Source organism: Mustela nivalis (genome assembly GCF_964662115.1).
Source record: "Mustela nivalis genome assembly, chromosome: 5".
In the NCBI taxonomy this organism is placed as follows: Eukaryota; Metazoa; Chordata; class Mammalia; order Carnivora; family Mustelidae; genus Mustela; species Mustela nivalis.
In genome coordinates, this window is record NC_139024.1 from 123446672 (window position 1) to 123466586 (window position 19915).

At 41.1% G+C, this 19915-nt stretch overlaps 1 protein-coding gene across 1 annotated transcript in view; it reads right to left on the reverse strand.

The window, feature by feature from the left end:
* The window catches only part of LOC309864164 (conserved oligomeric Golgi complex subunit 2-like), a gene marked incomplete at its 3' end in the record, with an annotated part of 384897 nt that overhangs the window by 356034 nt on the left and 8948 nt on the right, over positions 1-19915 (reverse strand). Inside the window, exon 2 of the mRNA XM_082729475.1 lies at positions 9146-9307. Coding sequence (XP_082585601.1) covers positions 9146-9307 — 162 coding nt within the window. The remainder of the gene's footprint in view (positions 1-9145; positions 9308-19915) is intronic.

Genomic DNA, 19915 nt, shown 5'->3' on the forward strand with positions numbered 1-19915 from the left:
TGATATGCCTACTTCATTCTAGTTGTTTCTGTTAACCTTTGTTTTGGCCCTAATTCCTAATTATCTCTTTATTCATTAGCTTCTGGACATGTTTCTCTACCTCTGTGCTCTGCCTTTTTCTGGTCTTCTGTTCTTCATTCTTGATTCCTGGTATTTCCATACCCACATTTCATCATCATGCATCAGTGCTTTGACATTCTTTCGTTCTCCAAAATATGCAGAATCTAAAGACTTCATCTCAGTGAAGTTGGCCCTCCATTCCTATTTCTGCTTCTCTCCAGAAGGAAGCCTGCAGTGCACATGGCTGTGTGCCTGTCTGACCCTGCCCCTGAGTGTGTGTGCACTTACATCTGCTCCCCATCCCCTCCCCACCTCGGCAGCTGTGTACACATGGCTTTCAGAGTCCGATTCGAGCCCCGTCGCATTTCCAGACTCTCCTGTACTTTGCTTCATATTATCTGTTCTCCATTCTAAGCCCCCTCATCCCCATAACTTTCACTGTATATGTCATTCTTCTTCTAGCCATGCGACTCTGCCTTCGTGTCATTATGCCCCCAGGTCATGAGTCCCCTCAACAGTAACTGTGTCTGGTATATCATGTTTGTTTTTTTTTTTTCTTGTCAATATCTGCATAGTACTGGTGCACAGGTATTAATTTCTGATTAATTTCTGTGGAATTGAATGAGATGTAGGAAATTGATAATGTGACAAAACAATGTCTGTAATACATTTTCTTTATTATTCTTTTAAAGAGTCTCAGGTCATCAGTCAGTGAAGGAATTCGGTCAGCAGATGAACGAATGTGTAAACAAGAGGACATTAGGAAGAAAAAGGTACCCTCCAGTAGATTTCTTATGCTGCATGCCAGTTGAAGCCCTCTCCTCTTGTCTCCGCGAAGTTGTCAGCACTATTCAGCTTTTTTTCTTTTTTTTTAAATTTAGCTTTTTTTCAAAGCTCTCACGCATGTGCATTTTATGCATTATGTCACGTTATCTACCTGAAACAAGAAGACAGAATTTCAGAGGTACCCACACGATGTCAAGATCACCCACTTTTTCCAGAACAAGAAACAGTGATAACTGTTGTCGGTGCAGCGCTTCACAGTTAACGACTGTATAAATTGTCAGCGGCCCTGTAAAGAAAATAGGCCTATATTAGAGACTAGGGGAGAAGTGGGCTTTCCAAAGCAAACTCAGGATTCTGCCGTAGGTTTGCTGTTATTTTCTGATCCTGTGTTCTTTATATTCTGGTGTTCACTTTAATTTTTTCAATTCCCAGTAGTTAGCATGGGTGTTGGCTTAGTTTCAGGTGTGTGAGACAGGCAACGGCTCTGTACATCTGAGGGCTCACCCCGGGAGTGTGCCCCTTAGTGCTATCTCCAGTTCCAAGTGTCCCCGATATCATTCATGATCATAACGATGTAGGGGCACAGCGGGCATTGGGAGTCTGGGCTTCTGACTCTCGCCTGCTGCTCTGTACAATGTTTTCTATGTGTATTATTAGCATATTTGTTAAAATCTCAGTGGGGAGAAGCCTGTTTGAGGGACCTTCTGTTTAATTCGCCTCTGGATCTCCTCACAGCTTTTGTCCAAAGAATGCTTGTCGTGCGCTTCCAGACAAAACAGTAAGCTTTGTGAGAGCAGGGTGTATTTCTTGCTTTATTTTCTCGTGCCCCCCCACCCCCCGTCGGAATGAATATCGAGCTCCCAGGGGTGTTCATTATTATTATTATTTATTGAATGGATGACTTTGTATTTTTTTGTTCTTTAAGGATGAGAGTTTTCATAATGTCCCTCAACCTCTTTGATAATATTTGTAGTGTTAAAGGTCTTTAATGATTTGGTGCTTGGGCATATAGGTATATGCACATGTAAACTGAGAGGGCCAGTACAATCGGAAGCCAAAGTTAAAACATGAATAAAGGGCCATAAGGAAACAAATGGAGGGGCGCCTGGTGGCTCAGTTGGTTAAACGTCCGACTCTTGATTTTGGCTCAGGTCATGATCTCAGGATCATGAGATTGAGCCCCGCATTGAGCTCTGTGCTCAGCAGGATGTCTACTCGAGATTCTCTCTCTCCCTCTGCCCCTCCCCTGCACGCGCACATGCAGTCTCTCTCTCTCTCAAATAAACAAATCTTTTTTAAAAAAATAGGAAAGAAATGCCCATAGAAAGATTCAGGATGGGGAAAAAAAGAAATAAGAGTATAGAATATGAGAAAGCAAAGTCTAGGGTTTTTTTTTTTTTTTCCTCTATAAACTTGCAATAGAATATGGAAGTTTGCTTATTCTAGAACTAAGATTTGCATTCTTGAGAATTCTGTGTTTCATAGAAATATTCAAAATATAGCATGCCCTATATATTTGAAGTTAACTTTTGGTCTTATATTTTCCTGCATTTAGCATGGGAAATAAAGATGATTAAGAGTAAAGATGGTGACGTTTTTTGTTTGCTTAATTTTTATTTTTATAGATGTGTGTGTTGAGGCTTATACAAGTTATTTGATCAGTTGAAAAGATTGAAAAAATCTTAAATTCACAAAGTTCGAAAGAAACCTCTGCACTAGAAGCAAGCAGGTAAGCATTTTTTTTTAACTAAGTAGCACATAAATTAATACTTCACATCCAATCTAATTAGGTGGGGACGGCTTAGTTAGAATTCATTTCTGAACAAGAAGAAAATCCAGGTTTGTGGCTAGAATGTAGCTCCAGGAGAGTGGAGAGCATGAAATGGTGAAATCTATAACACGTTCCTATAAACCCTTTGGTTATAGACCACAGTTCCAACACGTCATTATGCTTGCAGTGTAAAAGTATATTTGGAATCACCTTCCCTGACGACTAGCAAAGTCCTGTTGATCTTTAAGGCATACCTACCATTCATCTTGGTTTTTCTCCATCTCATTTTTTTCCCTAGACATGCCCAGAGTATTACCATTGATGTATTTTGCACCAGCATTATATTATTATGAAACAGTATAGGACATATCCAGTTGAAATTTACAAACAGGAAAGAAAAAACTTATGAAATAGGAAAAAGATGATGGCTCTCTTTGTTATACTGTGATTGTCTTGTTCCCTTCCTGGTGTGAATTTTCAATCAGCCAGGGTAGATGAGTGACTCAGAAAATGAGTAGTTAGGTCCTGTCAGCACTGTGAGATGCACAGTGGTGCAGTGGGAGTAGCCGGGGCTGGTCCTACACATACCAGCTGGGCTGCCTGCGTCAAGGTCGCCTGGTGCCCTGAGTGCTCTGTTGTGTGATGCTAACAGTCCCTCCCCTTGCAGGCGGAGTTAGGTTTCTAAATTTTAGGAATTAAGGTTTTAGATTTGGAAGGAACTTGAGAGACCATATGCTCCACATGTCTCATGATGGAGATTAAGAACGGACACATCCCAAAGGAAGCGATTCTCTGGTCCTAGGTCTCTGTCCCCTTTCACATCAAGGCATTCAACTAAGTGGTCAGCCTCCACTGTGCTTGTGTCTCTAGCCCGTTGCACTCGTGCTTCTGCCCCGTTCGTCCACACTTAGCAGACAGTCTGCACGCGGCCCTTCTGCAGCCCGTGTGTCTCCAGCGGCTCTGCTTCACTGCGGTCTTGGCAGCGCCTGCAGCCCCTCCAGCCCCTCCAGCCATGTCCACGTTCGGCCCCTGGAGAGCTGGCCCTCCAGTGTTCTTCCCGTCTTTGCTGTTGCTGCTGTGCTCCTCAGATAGAAACACCTCAGTGAGCTCTGTGTCTACAATCCTGTCCCTTTGCAACACTGTCCTTGATAAACAGACATTGTGCGCTTTCTTGCTCAGAATTACCTTGGAGGACTTTTTTCTCCAGAAGAGCAGCTCTGAGCTCTAGAGTCAGGAAAGCCAGAGCAGCGTCAGCGCACAATAAATCCATCATGCTCTGCCAGGCCCAGAAATGCCGAGAAAAGGATAAATAGGAAATGCGCATGGGATCAGTCAGTAGAGGTTGGGATTAGGCTTCGGCACTGTTCCTGCCAAGCGCTTGCCTTCCCTCCACACCAGTTCTGATGCTCTGGGACGGGGCACACCATGGCAGGTCTCCAGAGATTTTGGGTTTTCTTACAGTGTGTTTCCTCACTACCTGACTGCCCATCCTCAGATGTGGGATGCCTCATAGAGCCCAGCAGGGGCTTTGGGGCCTTTGTTGTGGTTTTTTTTTTCTTTCACTCTTCGACTTCCTTTTGAATGGGGTTGATGCTTTCTAATGTGGGGGGCAAGAGGAAGTGTATCCAGTCCACTTGATGGCAGATGCACTGTGAGTGATTTCTCACCAGCTCCCGGAGCACCGAGCTTGCTCTTTCTGCCGTTGGGTAAATTTAAACTTGGAGTCCACTGCTCTGAGCGATTTCCCAGGTTGCTGCTAGGCGGTCAGTTTTAGCTGATTGAGGAGACAGCAGTAGTTGGTACTGGGGAGGTACTTGGGAGGGAGAATGAGGCAGGCAGAGAAGATGAGGGGGCTTCGGGTATGAATGGTAGGACAGGGCAAGAGAGAGGAGGGGGTTAGAGAATGGGAGAAGAAGGGAGAAGAAGGGCACGAATGGGAGAGCCCGAGGAACGTGGAGGAATCATGCAGTTGTACCCACACTGACCTAAAATAGCTCCATCCCCTTGCCTGGGCCCTGTGGCCCGGGCCAGGCTGCGTCGGTGGCATCTACGACCTCCCCGCTCCTCACCCCTTGCACTGGGGCCTGCTGCACAGACAGTTTGTCATGAAAATTGATGGCATTCAGGTGCAGGTGCCTGAGCGCTGTAAGGCATGGGGGGCGGTGGGGGTGGCAGGTTTTAACTTTGGGAATTACATTTCTCTAATTGTCTCTACTAGCCCTCTCTGGACTAGACAGATTTTGGAGAGAATTGCCACAGAATTTAACCAGTTACACTTTCATGCTGTTCAGAGCAAAGGCATGCCTCTTCTGGACAAAGTAAGACCAGCAAGTGTTGGTTTCAATTTTCAATTTGCTGTTTGCGAATTTCCTGGATGATTTTGGTTTGACCTAGCATTGCCCCTGATAATTGCTACTCTACAGGATTTTGAAGCTAGCTTTGAATTTTTTTTTTTCAGTGTCTCCTGCTTGGGACCCTGCTTCCATTATGTCACACTAGATAGATTTTGTGTAAAGACACAAGCGTAGTCTCCAAACTATGCAAGTAAAATTAATTCTGAATTTCATGTAACTTGACACATCATATGCTGTAGTCAGAGTTCATTTATCCAAAGCCCTTGACTGGGTTTAAATGCACGTTTGTCAGATTTACTCCGTAGCTTAAGAGGCAAATAACTTTTTGTCATTCCATAATTGTCTAAACTTCACTTTGATGAAGCCGACTTACTTTCAAAGAAATCATAGGGAGGAGACGCCTCAGTGGCTCAGTCAGTTAAGCCACTGCCTCTGGCTTAGGTCATGATCCCAGGGTCCTGGGATCGAGTCCCACCTTGGGCTCCTTGCTTGGCAGGAAGCCTGCTTCTCTTTCTGCCTGTGTCTCCTTGTGTGCTTGTGCTCTCTCTTGACAAATAAATAAATAAAAACCTTTAAAAAAAAAAGAAAGAAAGCAATCATGGGGAGAAGAGATTCATTGTTATTCTCTAGGAAATGTTGGGATTTTAATCTTACATATATTCTGGTAGAATTAGAGGCTCGCTTTATATATATAACACATATGTATATAAATTATACACGTATATTTGAGCTTTTAGAAACTGTGGTGCCTGGACCTTCTTTCCTGGTCTCTCTGTTCTTGCAGCATATAGCCCACATTACGGCCATGCTGCAGCAGTCCCTGGGAGGCCTGCTGCTAGAAGAGCTTCAGACTTCCAATGTGGACATCATACGGCACTGCCTCCAGACTTACGCTACAATTGACAAGACACGGGATGCAGAGGCGTTAGTCGGTCAAGTACTGGTGAAACCATACATGGATGAGGTTTGTGCCCCCATGCACCTCATTCCACAAACACAGAGCATCTAATCTGGCTTCGTTTCTTGACTGGGTGCGAGAGAGCTCAGGGCTCTTCCTTGAAGATGCTCTTAGTTCCTGCTCTTCTGGTTGTAAGAAAAGGTTGGTCCCGCTTGGTGCCCATCAGCATGGCAGGAATCAGGCAGGGTCAGACAGGCACACAGCCATGTGCACTGCAGGCTTCCTTCTGGAGAGAAGCAGAAATAGGAATGGAGGGCCAACTTCACTGAGATGAAGTCTTTAGATTCTGCATATTTTGGAGAACGAAAGAATGTCAAAGCACTGATGCATGATGATGAAATGTGGGTATGGAAATACCAGGAATCAAGAATGAAGAACAGAAGACCAGAAAAAGGCAGAGCACAGAGGTAGAGAAACATGTCCAGAAGCTAATGAATAAAGAGATAATTAGGAATTAGGGCCAAAACAAAGGTTAACAGAAACAACTAGAATGAAGTAGGCATATCACAAAAATTCCACAGGAAGGTGAATTAATTCACTCCATCAACATTATGAAACTCCTCCTGGACGTCAGTATTGTGGCAGCCTACAGGGATGCAATGAAGACAGATATAGTCGTATCCCTCAGTGGTCTGAGAATCTCACAGAACAGCTTCAGAGTTGGGACCAGAAAGGCAGGTCAGGCCTGTGGCTGAGCAGGACCAAAGTGGCCATAAAAACAGGCCATGGAAAAGGGAGGGGATACGGTGATGGCAGGGGGTGAGGCGGGACGAGAGCCTGTGTGAGGAGAGCAAATCTGCCTCCAGGAAGGGGGTTCGAGAGAAGAGTGGGAGGCCAAAGGAAGGCTAGGCTTGGGAAACAACACCACTATGAGGCCCCGGGAGGAAGAGGCACACCAAGGAGGCAGTGGGAGAGCCCCACAGCGGCTGGTGTGGAATCCAACAGCGGACCATGAAAATCCCTTCCATTCCAAGGAAAAGTATCTTTAACAAGATTTTGTAAAATTCAAATGAGACATAAACCATGGAAAGTATTGGCTACAACTCAAGGCACAACTCAAGATTTTTACCTGTTTCACGAACTCTTTCCTGCCTGCCCCTCCCCTAGGCTTCTCAGCACTGATATTTCCATTACTCCGCATTTTTCTTGGTTCTAACCATGTACTGTGTCTTCACTTAAATTATGTTCTCCTTATATTCTCTCTAGGATGCAGGCACTGTCTTAGGGGAGGGACGCAAGAGGCCACTCAAGCTAGAGGAGACACACAAGGAAGGATGGTGTCGTTTATGACAAGTTTACGACAGGGCATCAGAATGGACAGAGGCCGTAAGTCAGGGCACCAGACACAGATGGGGGGGGGGGCGGGAAGGGAGACAGGGCAGCACAGTTTTCTGTAAGAAGTGATGCCACAACTGCCCCTCCACTGTTCACCCAGGTGGAGTTCCTATTCCCAATGGCTTAGAGGTGGGGAGTCCCATTCCCACAACAGAGATTTTTCTGAGAGAACATGCAAATGTAACATTTATTAAGTATTACATTTTATTTATATTATCCTTCAGTTCCATTAGGGATTACACAGTTTTTGTAGATCAGCCCAGGAACCTAACCACACGTAGATTACGTGGGGTGGGGGGGATATTTACAAGATTACAAACTGTTAAAATACAAGTCATTCGTAAGTTAGAAACCACTTACATATGACCAAAGTGGCATTAATAAGTTGAATTTGGAAATATGCTTCCTCTCCCCTGACATTTTAAGGTTGTCTACTCTGAGAATATGTCTTCTTCAAATCGAACATGTTTTTTTAGGTTTTTAGCATATGCAAAAACAAAATCATTTACAACTCTTCTGAAGGTGAATATTATAATCATGAACCATTAAAATACAACCACCAGTACCACCAAACTAACAGATGAAAAGAATTCTTAGAGAAAAGCGGACGAGGACAACAGGCGTCACAGCAGACTGTTTTCATTAAATGGGAACTTACCAGAACTTCTCATAACTGTCCCAAAGGCACAGAAAGTTGATTGAGGGCTTTGTCCATGCCAACCGAAAGGCAAAACCAGGTTGGCACAAACACATCACGATAAGGAGTAATAGTGACGTATCTATTTAACGATCAAAGCAGTACCAGATTTAACTTGTTTTTTTTTTTTTGGCACAACCGTATTTTGCTACATAACTAGCTAAACAACAGAAGTGTTATTTGGCCATTAATGTTGTTCATAGAATATGAAAAAAATCTGTTGAAATACATGAAACTATAAAAATAAGGGAAGTCAGGAGAAACGAAAGTTTCCTTAAGAACAATTTGCCTTTAGATGACATTTGAAATGAATGTGAAAAATTTTCACAGAAGGTGAACAGTTCTCTGTCTGTAATTGATGATACTCAGCCAGCTGATGTGAAAGTCTGACGGGCTACGTCTTTCTTAAACATTATTATAAGCCTTGAGAAAAATAGAAATTAAACAGAAGTAAAATTTTCTAGGTTTTTAATCCTATTGGGATATTTATCTTAGTGGTATATTTCCCAAAAGCAAATGTGCATCATTAATTTTAATGCTTCTTGAAATTCCCACGGAGCTGCAACTTTCTGTGCTTCTCTGGACAAACAGATTTAAAACAAAATGAAGCATCAACAAGGAGACTTTTCTGCCAAGTAACAAAATTCAACATTTCTAAACGGCTTTTACAAACAATTGATAAGCTCACTGCAAATCATTCTTATATTTTTATAAAACCAAACTTTTTAAATATCAATATTGGCCAATGTTCCCTCAACCTAGCTCTGGCTAACAGATATACCTGGGAGTAAATTAAACATTGTAAGAGTGGTGGACATTTGCTCCTACAAATTAGTCTAAATCAAGGAAGACTTCAGGGTAATCACTTAGCAACTAATAAAACAACCCCTTGGGTATTATTATCCTTTACTTTTCACTGTTGACTAATGAATTTGAAACATAATCAAACTAGAGCAACCTTAAATGAATAAAAACTAAAACAAAAAAATGTATTCCAAAAAGTTTAGTTCTTTTATTAATGAAATTGGTAATTTCTTCAAGTTTCTGGTGGGGTTGGTGGGGTAATCAACTGAAAGGTTTCTAAAAACTCTGCCCTTTTAATAAATATGAAGGAGAGAGAAAGTGTGTGTGTGTGTGTGTGTGTGTGTGTGTGTGTGTGTAGGACTTGTGAATTTCAGGTTTACCAAGTTTGTGGAAAGGTTGACAAAATCTGCATAATCCTTGTTGATGAGCTCGACCATGGCTATTTTAAGAAGTTTATTGTAGAGTTCCAGATCTCCTCTTAGTTCCTCCAGCTGGACACGCTTCCTACAGTCAGACACAAAGTGATCGACGTTGAAATCTTCCTGAAAATCAAACCAGAAAGAAAAAATGATTGCACTGATACCACATTTTACATAGAAAAATAAGATCAGAGAAAGAATAAGAGGCCGTATTACTGCAGGGGAACACACACAGGACATCAGGGGGTCTGCTCACTTCCTAAGATTATGGGAAAGGGGGCCCCTCACCAAGACCATTCTCTCCTGTTGCCTAACTCTACAGGCATTTTATTTCTTTTAATTATACATTTCAAAGAGGCTCTTCTCAAAATAGAAACAGCTTTTTCTTCTTAATTTTAACACAGCGATTCACATCCTTCCAGACTTTGTTTTGGTCTCTTTACTTTTTTTTTTTTTTAAGATTTTATTTATTTGAGAGAGAGAGACAGAGAGAACAAGTGGGAGGAAGGGCAGAGGGAGAAGCCGGCTCTCTGCTGAGCTGGGAGCCTGATGCCAGGGTTCATTCCAAGACCCTGAAATCAAGATCTCAACCGAAGGCAGACGCTTAACTGACTGAGCCACCCAGGTGCCATAGTCTTTCTCTTTAAAATATAAATTACTTTTGGGGTGCCTGGCTGGTTCAGTGGTTATGGGTTCAAGCCCACATTGGGCTTTCTGCTCAGCAGGGAGCCTGCTTCCCTGTCTCTCTCTCTGCCTGCCTCTCTGCCTACTTGTGATCTCTGTCTAATAAATAAATAATTTTTAAAAAAATAAAATATCAATTACTTTTTAAAGAAACTGACATATAATGGACACATGTTAGTTTCAGGCGTACAACATAAAAATTCCATATTTTTATCTGTTGTGAAATGATCACCCTAAGACTAGTTATCATGCATCACCAAACGTACACATTTTTTTCTTGTGCTAAGAACTATTAAGCTTTAGCAACTTTAAATATATAATAATATACGGCATCTGGGTAGCTCAGTGAGTTAAGGCCTCTGCCTTCGGCTCAGGTCATGATTCCAGGGACCTTGGATCGAGCCCCACATCAGGTTCTCTCCTCAGCAGGGAGCCTGTTTCCTCCTCTCTCTCTGCCTACCTCTCTGTCTACTTGTGATCTCTGTCAAATAAATAAATAAAATATATATATATATATATATATATATATATATATATATATATATATTATACTATGCAGCCATCAAAAGAAATGAAATCTTGCCATGTGCAATGACGTGGATGGAACTAGAAGGTATGCTGAGTGAAATAATCAGAGAAAGACAATTATCATACAATCTCCCTGATATGAGGAATTTGAGAGGCAAAGTGGGGGGTGTGGGGGTAGGGAAGGAAAAATGAAACAAGATTGGATTCGGAGGGGGGCACCTGGGTGGCTCAGTGGGTTAAAGCCTCTGCCTTCGGCTCAGGTCATGATCACAGGGTCCTGGAATCGAGGCCACATCGGGCTCTCTGCTCAACGGGGATCCTGCTTCCTCCTCTCTCTCTGCCTGCCTCTCTGCCTACTTGTGATTTCTGTCTGTCCAATAAATAAATTAAATCTTAAAAAAAAATATTGGATTGGGAGGGAGACAAACCATAAGAGACTCTTAATCTCACAAAACAAACTGAGGGTTGCTGGGGGAGGGGTGTATGGAGAGGGTCGTGGGGTTGTGGACATTGGGGAAGGTATGTACTACGGTGAGTGCTGGGAAGTGTGTAAGCCTGACAATTCACAGACCTGTAACCCTGGGGCTAATAATACATATTTCTAATAAAAAATAATAAAATTAATATACAATAATACACAGTATTATTTACTACAGTCACTATGATGTACATTACATCCCCAAGGCTTATCTTATTAACTGGAAGTTTATACCACTGGACCCCTTCATCTATTTCCTCCACAACCTCGCCTCTGGCAACCACCAATCTGTTCTCTATGACTTCATTTTGTTTTGTTTTTTAGATTCCACATGTGAGGGAGATCATACAGTATTTCTCTTTCTCTGTCTGACTTATTTCACTCAGCACAATATCCTCAAGGTCCATCCATGTTGTTGCAAATGGCAAGACTTCCTTCTTTTTATGGTTAATATTCCATCATATACACACACATTGTCTTTATCCATTCACCCCATTGGTGGACACTTTAGTTATTTCCAAGTCTTGGTTGTTGTAAATACTGTGATACTCACTACCGTGAGTGTGAGTCTTGCTGGCTGCTTGAGCCAGGTGATCTAGAGGTATACCTGGGTAGCAACTGCAAACCTCGGGGCATCATACGAGCATTCAAGCTCCTTTCCAGGAGATACCAGAAAGCAGAAGCGAGGCAGAGGGACAGCGCAAAGATGGTACCCATCAGCTCCATCTTTGGAGAATACCTTACTAGGCTCCCAGATCCAAGTTAAATTAGATGCCTGCCCCTCAGGGCTTTAAGATAAGCAAATGAGCCTCTTTCACAGAAATCTGATCCCATTTCAGTCTGCTGCTTCTGTGCTGAGTTCCACGGTGGGTCAGTCTACTCGCGGGACTGCTTTAAGAACTGTTTCTCAGTTTGCTATAGCCTTGTGGGTCTCATGGGTGCAAGCTCTGATGGCTTCCAAAGCTGGATGTTTTGGGGTCTTGTCTCTTAGATGTACGTCTTGGAAGTTGGGGTGCCAGAAGTGGGGCTCAAACCCTTTGCTCCTCAGGGAGAAGCCTGGGGTTTTGAGTACCCTCCCAATCCCAGGTCGCTGTACCAGGGGTGGGGTTTATGGCAAGACTGATTCTTACTTCAACATAGGTTTTTTTCCTTACTCACCTAATGTGTAGGAGTCACTCAGCTCGTTGTAGGGTTTTTTCCACAGGAAAATTTTCCATATGGAGTTATAGATTCAGTGTGTATTTCATAGAAGTGATGAGATCAAGATCCTCCCATGCCACCATCTTGAATGGAAACCCCAGACCTTATCTATGTATGTGTGTACACACACATATGTGTGTACACACACACACACACACACACACACACACACACAAATATTCATGCTCTTCTAAACTATTTCCCATCTAGGGGCACCTGGGTGGCTCAGTGGGTTAAGCCTCTGCCTTCGGCTCAGGTCATATCTCAGGGTCCTGAGATCAAGCCTCACATCAGGCTCTCTGCTCAGCCGGAGCTTACTTTCCCCCCTCTCTCTGCCTGTCTCTCTGCCTCCTTGTGACCTCTCTCTCTCTCTGTCAAATAAATAAATAAAATCTTAAAAAAAGAATAAAAAATAAAAAATTAAAACCCATTCTATTAAAAAAAATTTCCCATCTAAAAATATAACTTGAATGTCTTTACATAAAACACATACATTTCTATTAATATTTTATGTGCATGCTGAGTGTCCCATTGAACAGATGTTCCAAATCTTTCATAACCTATTTCCAAGTATTGGTCTCACAGGATTAGCTATCCTGTGTTTCCCCTCTACAATACTGTGATACCCTGGTAGGCTTATATGCTTAGAGGCAATAAATTACTATCTAATTCCCCTGTGACTCTGCTACTCCATGACCTGTTTAGTCAGCAAGAATCAAATGTGATGGGGCGCCTGGGTGGCTCAGTGGATTAAGCCGCTGCCTTTGGCTCAGGTCATGATCTCAGGGTCCTGGGATCGGGTCCCGCATCGAGCTCTCTGCTCGGCAGGGAGCTTGCTTCCTTCTCTCTCTCTCTCTCTGGCTGCCTCTCTGTCTACTTGTGATTTCTCTCTGTCAAATAAATAAATCTTAAAAAAAAAAAAAAGAATCAAATGTGATGATTCCCAAACTAGTTAAGGACACCTACACTTACTTTTCATTAAACACTATGTAAACCAACAAAATATGACTGCAAAAAAAATCACTGTTCTTTTGAAAACTAACACAGCTACTTTGGAAAGATTTGATACAAAGAAATCAATAAGAAAATTTTTGCTAAGTTAGGTATGGGTGAGATGACCAAGTACCAGGCAGGGAGGGAGTGATCACAGGATTCTCACTCAATTCAGTTAAAGAAACTGAAACTGAATGCAAAAAAAGACAACATAGAAAACTTTTTTTAAAGATTCTTTTTATTTATTTGAGACACAGACAGACAGTATGAGCAGGGAAAGGGGCAATGGGAGGAGATTCCCTGCTGAACAGGGGGCCCAATGTGGGACTCCATCCCAGGACCCCGAGGTCATGACCTGAACCGAAGGTAGATGCCTAACCTATTGAGCAACCCAAGTGCTGTGATAACTCAGAAATCTAATCTGCAGGCCAGTTTCCAGAGAAAAGACCTGGCACTGTTTCAATGGAGAATAAATGTACATATATTTTTTCCAAATAAAATGCTAAAAACTGTATGTACCATTCCCTAAGAATACTTGTTTAAACTGACTTTTTTAGTTAATCAACCAAAGACTGACCCTGCTAGTGTCGGAGAGAAGGACTTCATACCAAACCGTAATTTCACAGTCATCTACAGAAAGCCACCTGCTCCTTACACTGGTGACCAAATTAGCCTGGACCTTTCTCTCCTGAGACAATTTCAGACCTTACATCATAGTTATGTAGTACATCACGGGAGGGGGTCTTGGTTCATAATCCTGGCCATCCTACTCATCAACTGTATACCTTTAGGTCGATCACTTTCCCTGCCTCAGTTACACATTGTTGAAGTTCTTGAACTTCATGATGGCATTCTAAATTGTATAACTGGGGTGCCTATGTGGTTAAGCATCTGCCTTTGGCTCAGGTCATGATCCCAGTCTCTTGGGTTTGAGTTCCACATCAGGCGCTCTGCTGAGCAAGGAGCCTGCTTCTCCCTCTGTCCCTTCCTCCTGCTCCTGCACTCTCTCACTCTCAAATAAAATCTTAAATAAATAAATAAATAAATCATATAACTTAGCCTCAGTGAACAAATGCTATTAGGTAATATTAGTACTCAACTTACCATTTATGCATTTGTTCTCAGATAAACAAAAGTTGCATAACACATGACTAAATAACTCGGAACATCTGTGAATACTGGGTTAGGCAGCGTTTGCTGTGAAAAGCAAACCCAAACTCACAGTGCCATAATAGAGACCCATTTCACTTAACCAAGAATGGTTTTACTACTTTAGGAATGGTTTTACTTTATAGTGTAGATTCCCCAAGTATTCAAAAAGAAAGTATTTACAACCCATACATTTATTGTCAACTGATTTTTCACAAGGATGCCAAGACCATTTAATGGGGAGGGGGGGGGGGGAAACAGTCTTTTCGAGTGCCTACTACTGGGACAAGTGAATATCTACATGCAAAAGAATGAACTTGGAACAGCAACGTCACACATACACAAAAATATAACTCAAAATGGATCAAAGATTTAAATGTAAGAGTCAAAACTGTAACACTCAGAAAAAACAGGTGAAAATCTGTATGACTTTGGATCGGGAAAAGCTTTCTTAGACATGATACACAAAGCAATAAGAAATATTAGATAAGCTGAACTTGATCAAAATAAAAACTTTCGTGTGTCAAAGGACACTACGGAGAACGTGAAAAGACAACCCACAGAATGGGAGAGAGTATCTGCAAATCATTTGTCTGACAAGGATCTAATAACCAGAATATGCAAATATACTCTTAGAACTCAACAACAAAAAGACAAATAACCTAATTTAAAAACAAGCCAAAGACTTTTGAATAGACATTTCTCCAAAGATGATACACAGACGGTCAAGAGCACATGTCGGGATGTTCGACATCCTTAGTCATTGGGGAAATGCGAATCAAAAGCACATGCAGATGCCACGTCACACCCACTAGGACAACTATGGTAAAATAAGAAAAAGAAAAAGAAAAAAAAAGAAGAAGAAAAGTGCTGGCAAGAAGGCGGAGAAGCTGGAACCCTCCTGTATTGTCGGTGAGAATGTAAAACAGTGTGGCTAAGGCAGCAAACAGCTCGGTAGCTCCTCAAGAAGTTACACACGTACAATTACCCAGCAGTTCTACGTCTAGGGGTATGACACCGACAGAACTGACAACAGATGTTCCTGCCACAACCTGTACATGAATGTGCACAGCAGCGCTGCTCGTAACAGCCAAAAGAGTATATACCCAACGTCCATCAACTGATGAATGGATACATAAAATGTGGAAGAGCCTCTTACACAACCATAAAAAGGAATAAACTGTTACATGCTACAACACGAGTGAAGTCTGAAAACATTCTACTCTCAGGTTAAAGGAAGCCAGACACAAAAGGTCACGTGTTATACAATTCCACTGATATGAGATGTTCCAGAAAAGGCAAATCCATAAAAACAGAAAGTAGATTCATGATTGCCAGGGAATAAGGGGGGGGGGAGAATTGGAAGTAAGAGGTTTATTTTTCGGGTGATGGAAGCATTCTGGAATTAGACAGAAGTGACGTATGTACCATATACACAGTAAATATACTAAAAACCAGAGAAGAGTACGCTTTAAAATGGCAACTATTATGCTTTGTGAATTATATTTTGATGAAAAATGAAACAACTTAAATATCAACAAGCTAAATGCTAGGATACATTAAAAAAAATCCAAAGTAACACTAATCACAGGAACAATGGCGTAGCTACATGAATTTCAGACAAAGCAGATTTCAGAGAAGGAAAATTATCAGGCATAAAGAGCAGCATTACATAATGATAAAGAAATCGACTGACCAAGAAGACACAATTATCCTTAAGATATGTGTGCCTGATCAACACAGGTAAGACACAACCTAACAGAACTGCAGGGAGAAATAAACAATTCCATTATCACAGCTGGTGACTTCAACACTTCTTCATCATTAATGGGCCGATCCAGCAGCAGGGCAACAAGGATTTGACAGATGTGGACATTCAGTCCAGACATGGCACACTTAACACCACCATCAATTACCGTACAACAGATGTACACAGACTATTTCGCCCAGTAATAGTGCAACACACATTCTTCTTAAGCTCATATGGAACACTCATCAAGACAGAATAATTCTGGGCCACAAAACACAACAAATTTTTAAAAATAAAAATTATAACAAGTATGTTCTCAGACCGCAATGGAATTAAAAATCAGTAACAGAAGATAGTTGAAGAAGTCCAAAATACATGGAGATTAAATGACACACTTCTAAATGACAGGAGACCAGTCTCAACAAAATACAATGTAGCAAAATGTGTGGAATGCTGCTTAAAGGGAAAATACAGTACTGAATGCAAATATTAGAAAAAAAAAGATTAAAGTCAATAATCTAAGCTTCCATTTTAGGCAACAACAACAAAATCAAATCTAAAGTAAGGAGGGGCTCCTGGGTGGTTCAGTTGGTTAATCATCTGCCTTTGGCTCAGGACATGGTCCTAGGGTCCTGGGACAGAGCCCTGCATCAGAGCTTCCTGCTCAGGGAGGCTGCTTCTCCATCTCCCATTCCTCCTGCCTGTATTTCCTCTCTCACTGACTCTCTCTGTGTCGAATAAAATCATTAAAAAAAACCCTAAAGGAAGTAGAAAAAAAAATAAAAATTAGAGCAGAAATCAATGTAATTAAAACCAGGAATTTTTTTTTTAAATCAATAAACCCCAAGTCTGTTTCTTTGAAAACATCAATAAAACAGATAGACCCTTAGCCAGTCAAACAAAGAAAAAAAGGTAGAAGACATAAATTACTAATATCAGATGAAAGAAGGGAGGGCTACTGCTAACAATCCCAATCACTGTAAATTCAACCAAACATTTATGGAATACTACACAATTCTCTAAAATCTCTTCCAGAAAGTAAAACTAGAAGGAGTACTTCCTAAATCATTCTAGGAGATCATTATTACCCTGACACCAAAACCAATACTACAAGAAAAGAAACTATAAACTAGTATCTCTCATGAACACAGACACAAAAATCTTCAACAAAAATTAGCAAATAAAAGCAAACACTATATTAAAAAATTATACACCAGGGTCATGTAGGATTTATTCCAGGTATGCAACATTAGAAAATGTTCAACATTAGAAAATCAATGTGATCCATCATATCAACAGAAAGAAAATCACATGATCATATCAATGAAGGGAGGAAAAAAAACATTTAACAAAATCCACACCTCTTCATTATTAACCCTCAGGAAACTAAGAATAGGAGGACTTCCTCAACTTGATAAAGAATGTTTCCAAAAATCCACAGCTAACATGATATTAATACTGAGAAAATAGAAGACAGGGAATCAAGGCAAGGATGTCCCTCCTACTACTACTATTCAATACTATACTGGAAGGCCAAACTAATGAAATAAGGTAAGAAAAGGAAACAAAAGGTATACAACCTGGGAAAGAATAAAACTTTGTTCACAGATGACATGACTGTCTACAGAAAATACAAAGACTTCACACCCCACACCCTCCTGAAACTAGTCAAGTGATTATAGCAAGTCTGCACAATACACAGTTAAAATACAGAAGTCAATTGCTTTCCAATGATGTATCGGACAAAGGGCCAGTATTCAAAATTTATAAAGAATTTATCAAACTCAACATCCAAAAACAAAAAAATCCAGTCAAGAAATGGACAGAAGACATGAACAGACCAAAGAAGACATCCAAATGGCCAACAGACACATGAAAAAGGGCTCCACATCACTCAGCATCAGGGAAATACAAATCAAAACCACAATGAGACACCACCTTACATCAGTCAAAATGGCTAAAATTAACAAGTCAGGAAACAACAGATGTTGGCGAAGATGTGGAGAAAGGGGAATCCTCCTACACTGTTGGTGGGAATGCAACTCTGGAAAACAGTATGGAGGCTCATCAAAAAGTTAAAAATGTAACAACCCAACGACTTAGCAATTGCCCTATTAGATGTTTATCCAAAGTACACAAAGTGATTTGAAGGGGCAAAAGCACCCCGATGTTTATAGTCAAACTATTGAAAGAGCCCAAATGTCCATCAACAGATGAATGGATAAAGAAGATGTGGTATACATACACACACACACACACACACACACACACACACACACACACACATTACTCAGCCATCAAAAAGAACAAAATCTTGCCATTTGCAAGGACATGGATGGAACTAGAGGAAGACAAATACCATAGAGTTTCAGTCACATGTGGAACTTAAGAAACAACAGATGAATATAGGAGAAGGGAAGGAAAAATAGAAACAGACAGGGAGGCAAATCACAAGAGACTTAACTACAGGAAACAAACTGAGGGTTACTGGAGAGGGAAAAGTTGGGGTAACTGCGTGAGGGGTATTAAGGAGGGCACTTGTTGGGATGAGCTCTGGGTGTTGTATGCAACCAATGAATCACGAAATTCTAACCATGAAACTAAAAGTACACTGTATGTTAACGAGATTGAATTTTAATTAAAAAATTTAAAAAGTCAATTGCTTTCGTATATACCAGCAATGTACAAGTGGAATTTGAAGTTAAAAACACAAGACCATTTACATTAGCATACCAAAAAAATTAATACTTAGGTGCAAATCTAACAAAATATGCACAAGATCTATATGAGAAAAAGTATAAAATTCTGATGAAAGATAACAAGCAAGGTAAGATGTGAAGTGGAAAGAAAGTCCACAATCTTGGGTAAGAACACTCAATACTGTTAAGAGGTCAGTTCTTCCCAAACTGATCGACAGACTCAATGCAATCCCAATCAAAATGCCAGGAAGTTATTCTGTGGATACCAACATGTTGACTCTAAAATTTGGATGGAAAACTGGAAAACCAAGAGTCCCAGAGTAGTCAACAAAATATTAAAGAGCGGGGAAAAAAAGGAAATTGAGGATTGCCACCACCCAATCTCAAGACTTACTATTAAAGCTATAGTGATTAAGACAGAAGGTGCCTGGCAAAAGAGACAGGTGCTTGGAACAGAGTGGAGAGCCCAGAACAACATCCACACACACAGGCAAAGGCAACTCAATGGCAAGGACAGTCTTCAACAAATGGAACCGAACAATGGGACATTGATAAGAAAAAACAAACAAATGAAAAGAATAAAAACAAACTTTTCACACCTTTCACAAAACCTAAACGTAAAATGCAAAACTTCTTAAAGATGACATAAGAAAAAATGTAGGGATCCTTGGATTTGGCAATGACTTTTCAGATATAAAACCAAAAGCATGATCTACGAAAGAAAAAAATTGATGAGAGGGACTTTGTTAAAATTAAACTTCTCTGTAAAAGACACTGTTAAGAGAATGAAAAGACGGGACAACTGGGTGGCTCAGTTGGTTAAGCAGCTGCCTTTGGCTCAGGTCATGATCCCAGTGTCCTGGGATCGAGACCCACATTGGGATCCTTGCTCCGCAGGGATCCTGCTTCACCCTCTGACTCTGCCTTCCACTCTGTCTGCCTGTGCTCACTCTCGCTCGCTCTTTCTCTGACAAATAAATAAATAAAATCTTAAAAAAAAAAAAAAAGAGAGAGATGAAAAGACCAGTCACAGAGTAGAGAAAATATCTGCAAAACACAGCCATGGTAAAGGACTTAAAATAAGAAATATAATATAAAGATGTCTTAGTACCAACAAGAAATCAAACCTAATTTAAAAATGTGAAAAGAGCGGTGGCTGGGAACCCCAGTCAGTTAAGCATCTGCCTTTAGCTCAGGTCCTGGGACTGAAATCCACACTGGGCCCCCGGCTCAGCGAGGAGCCTGCTTTT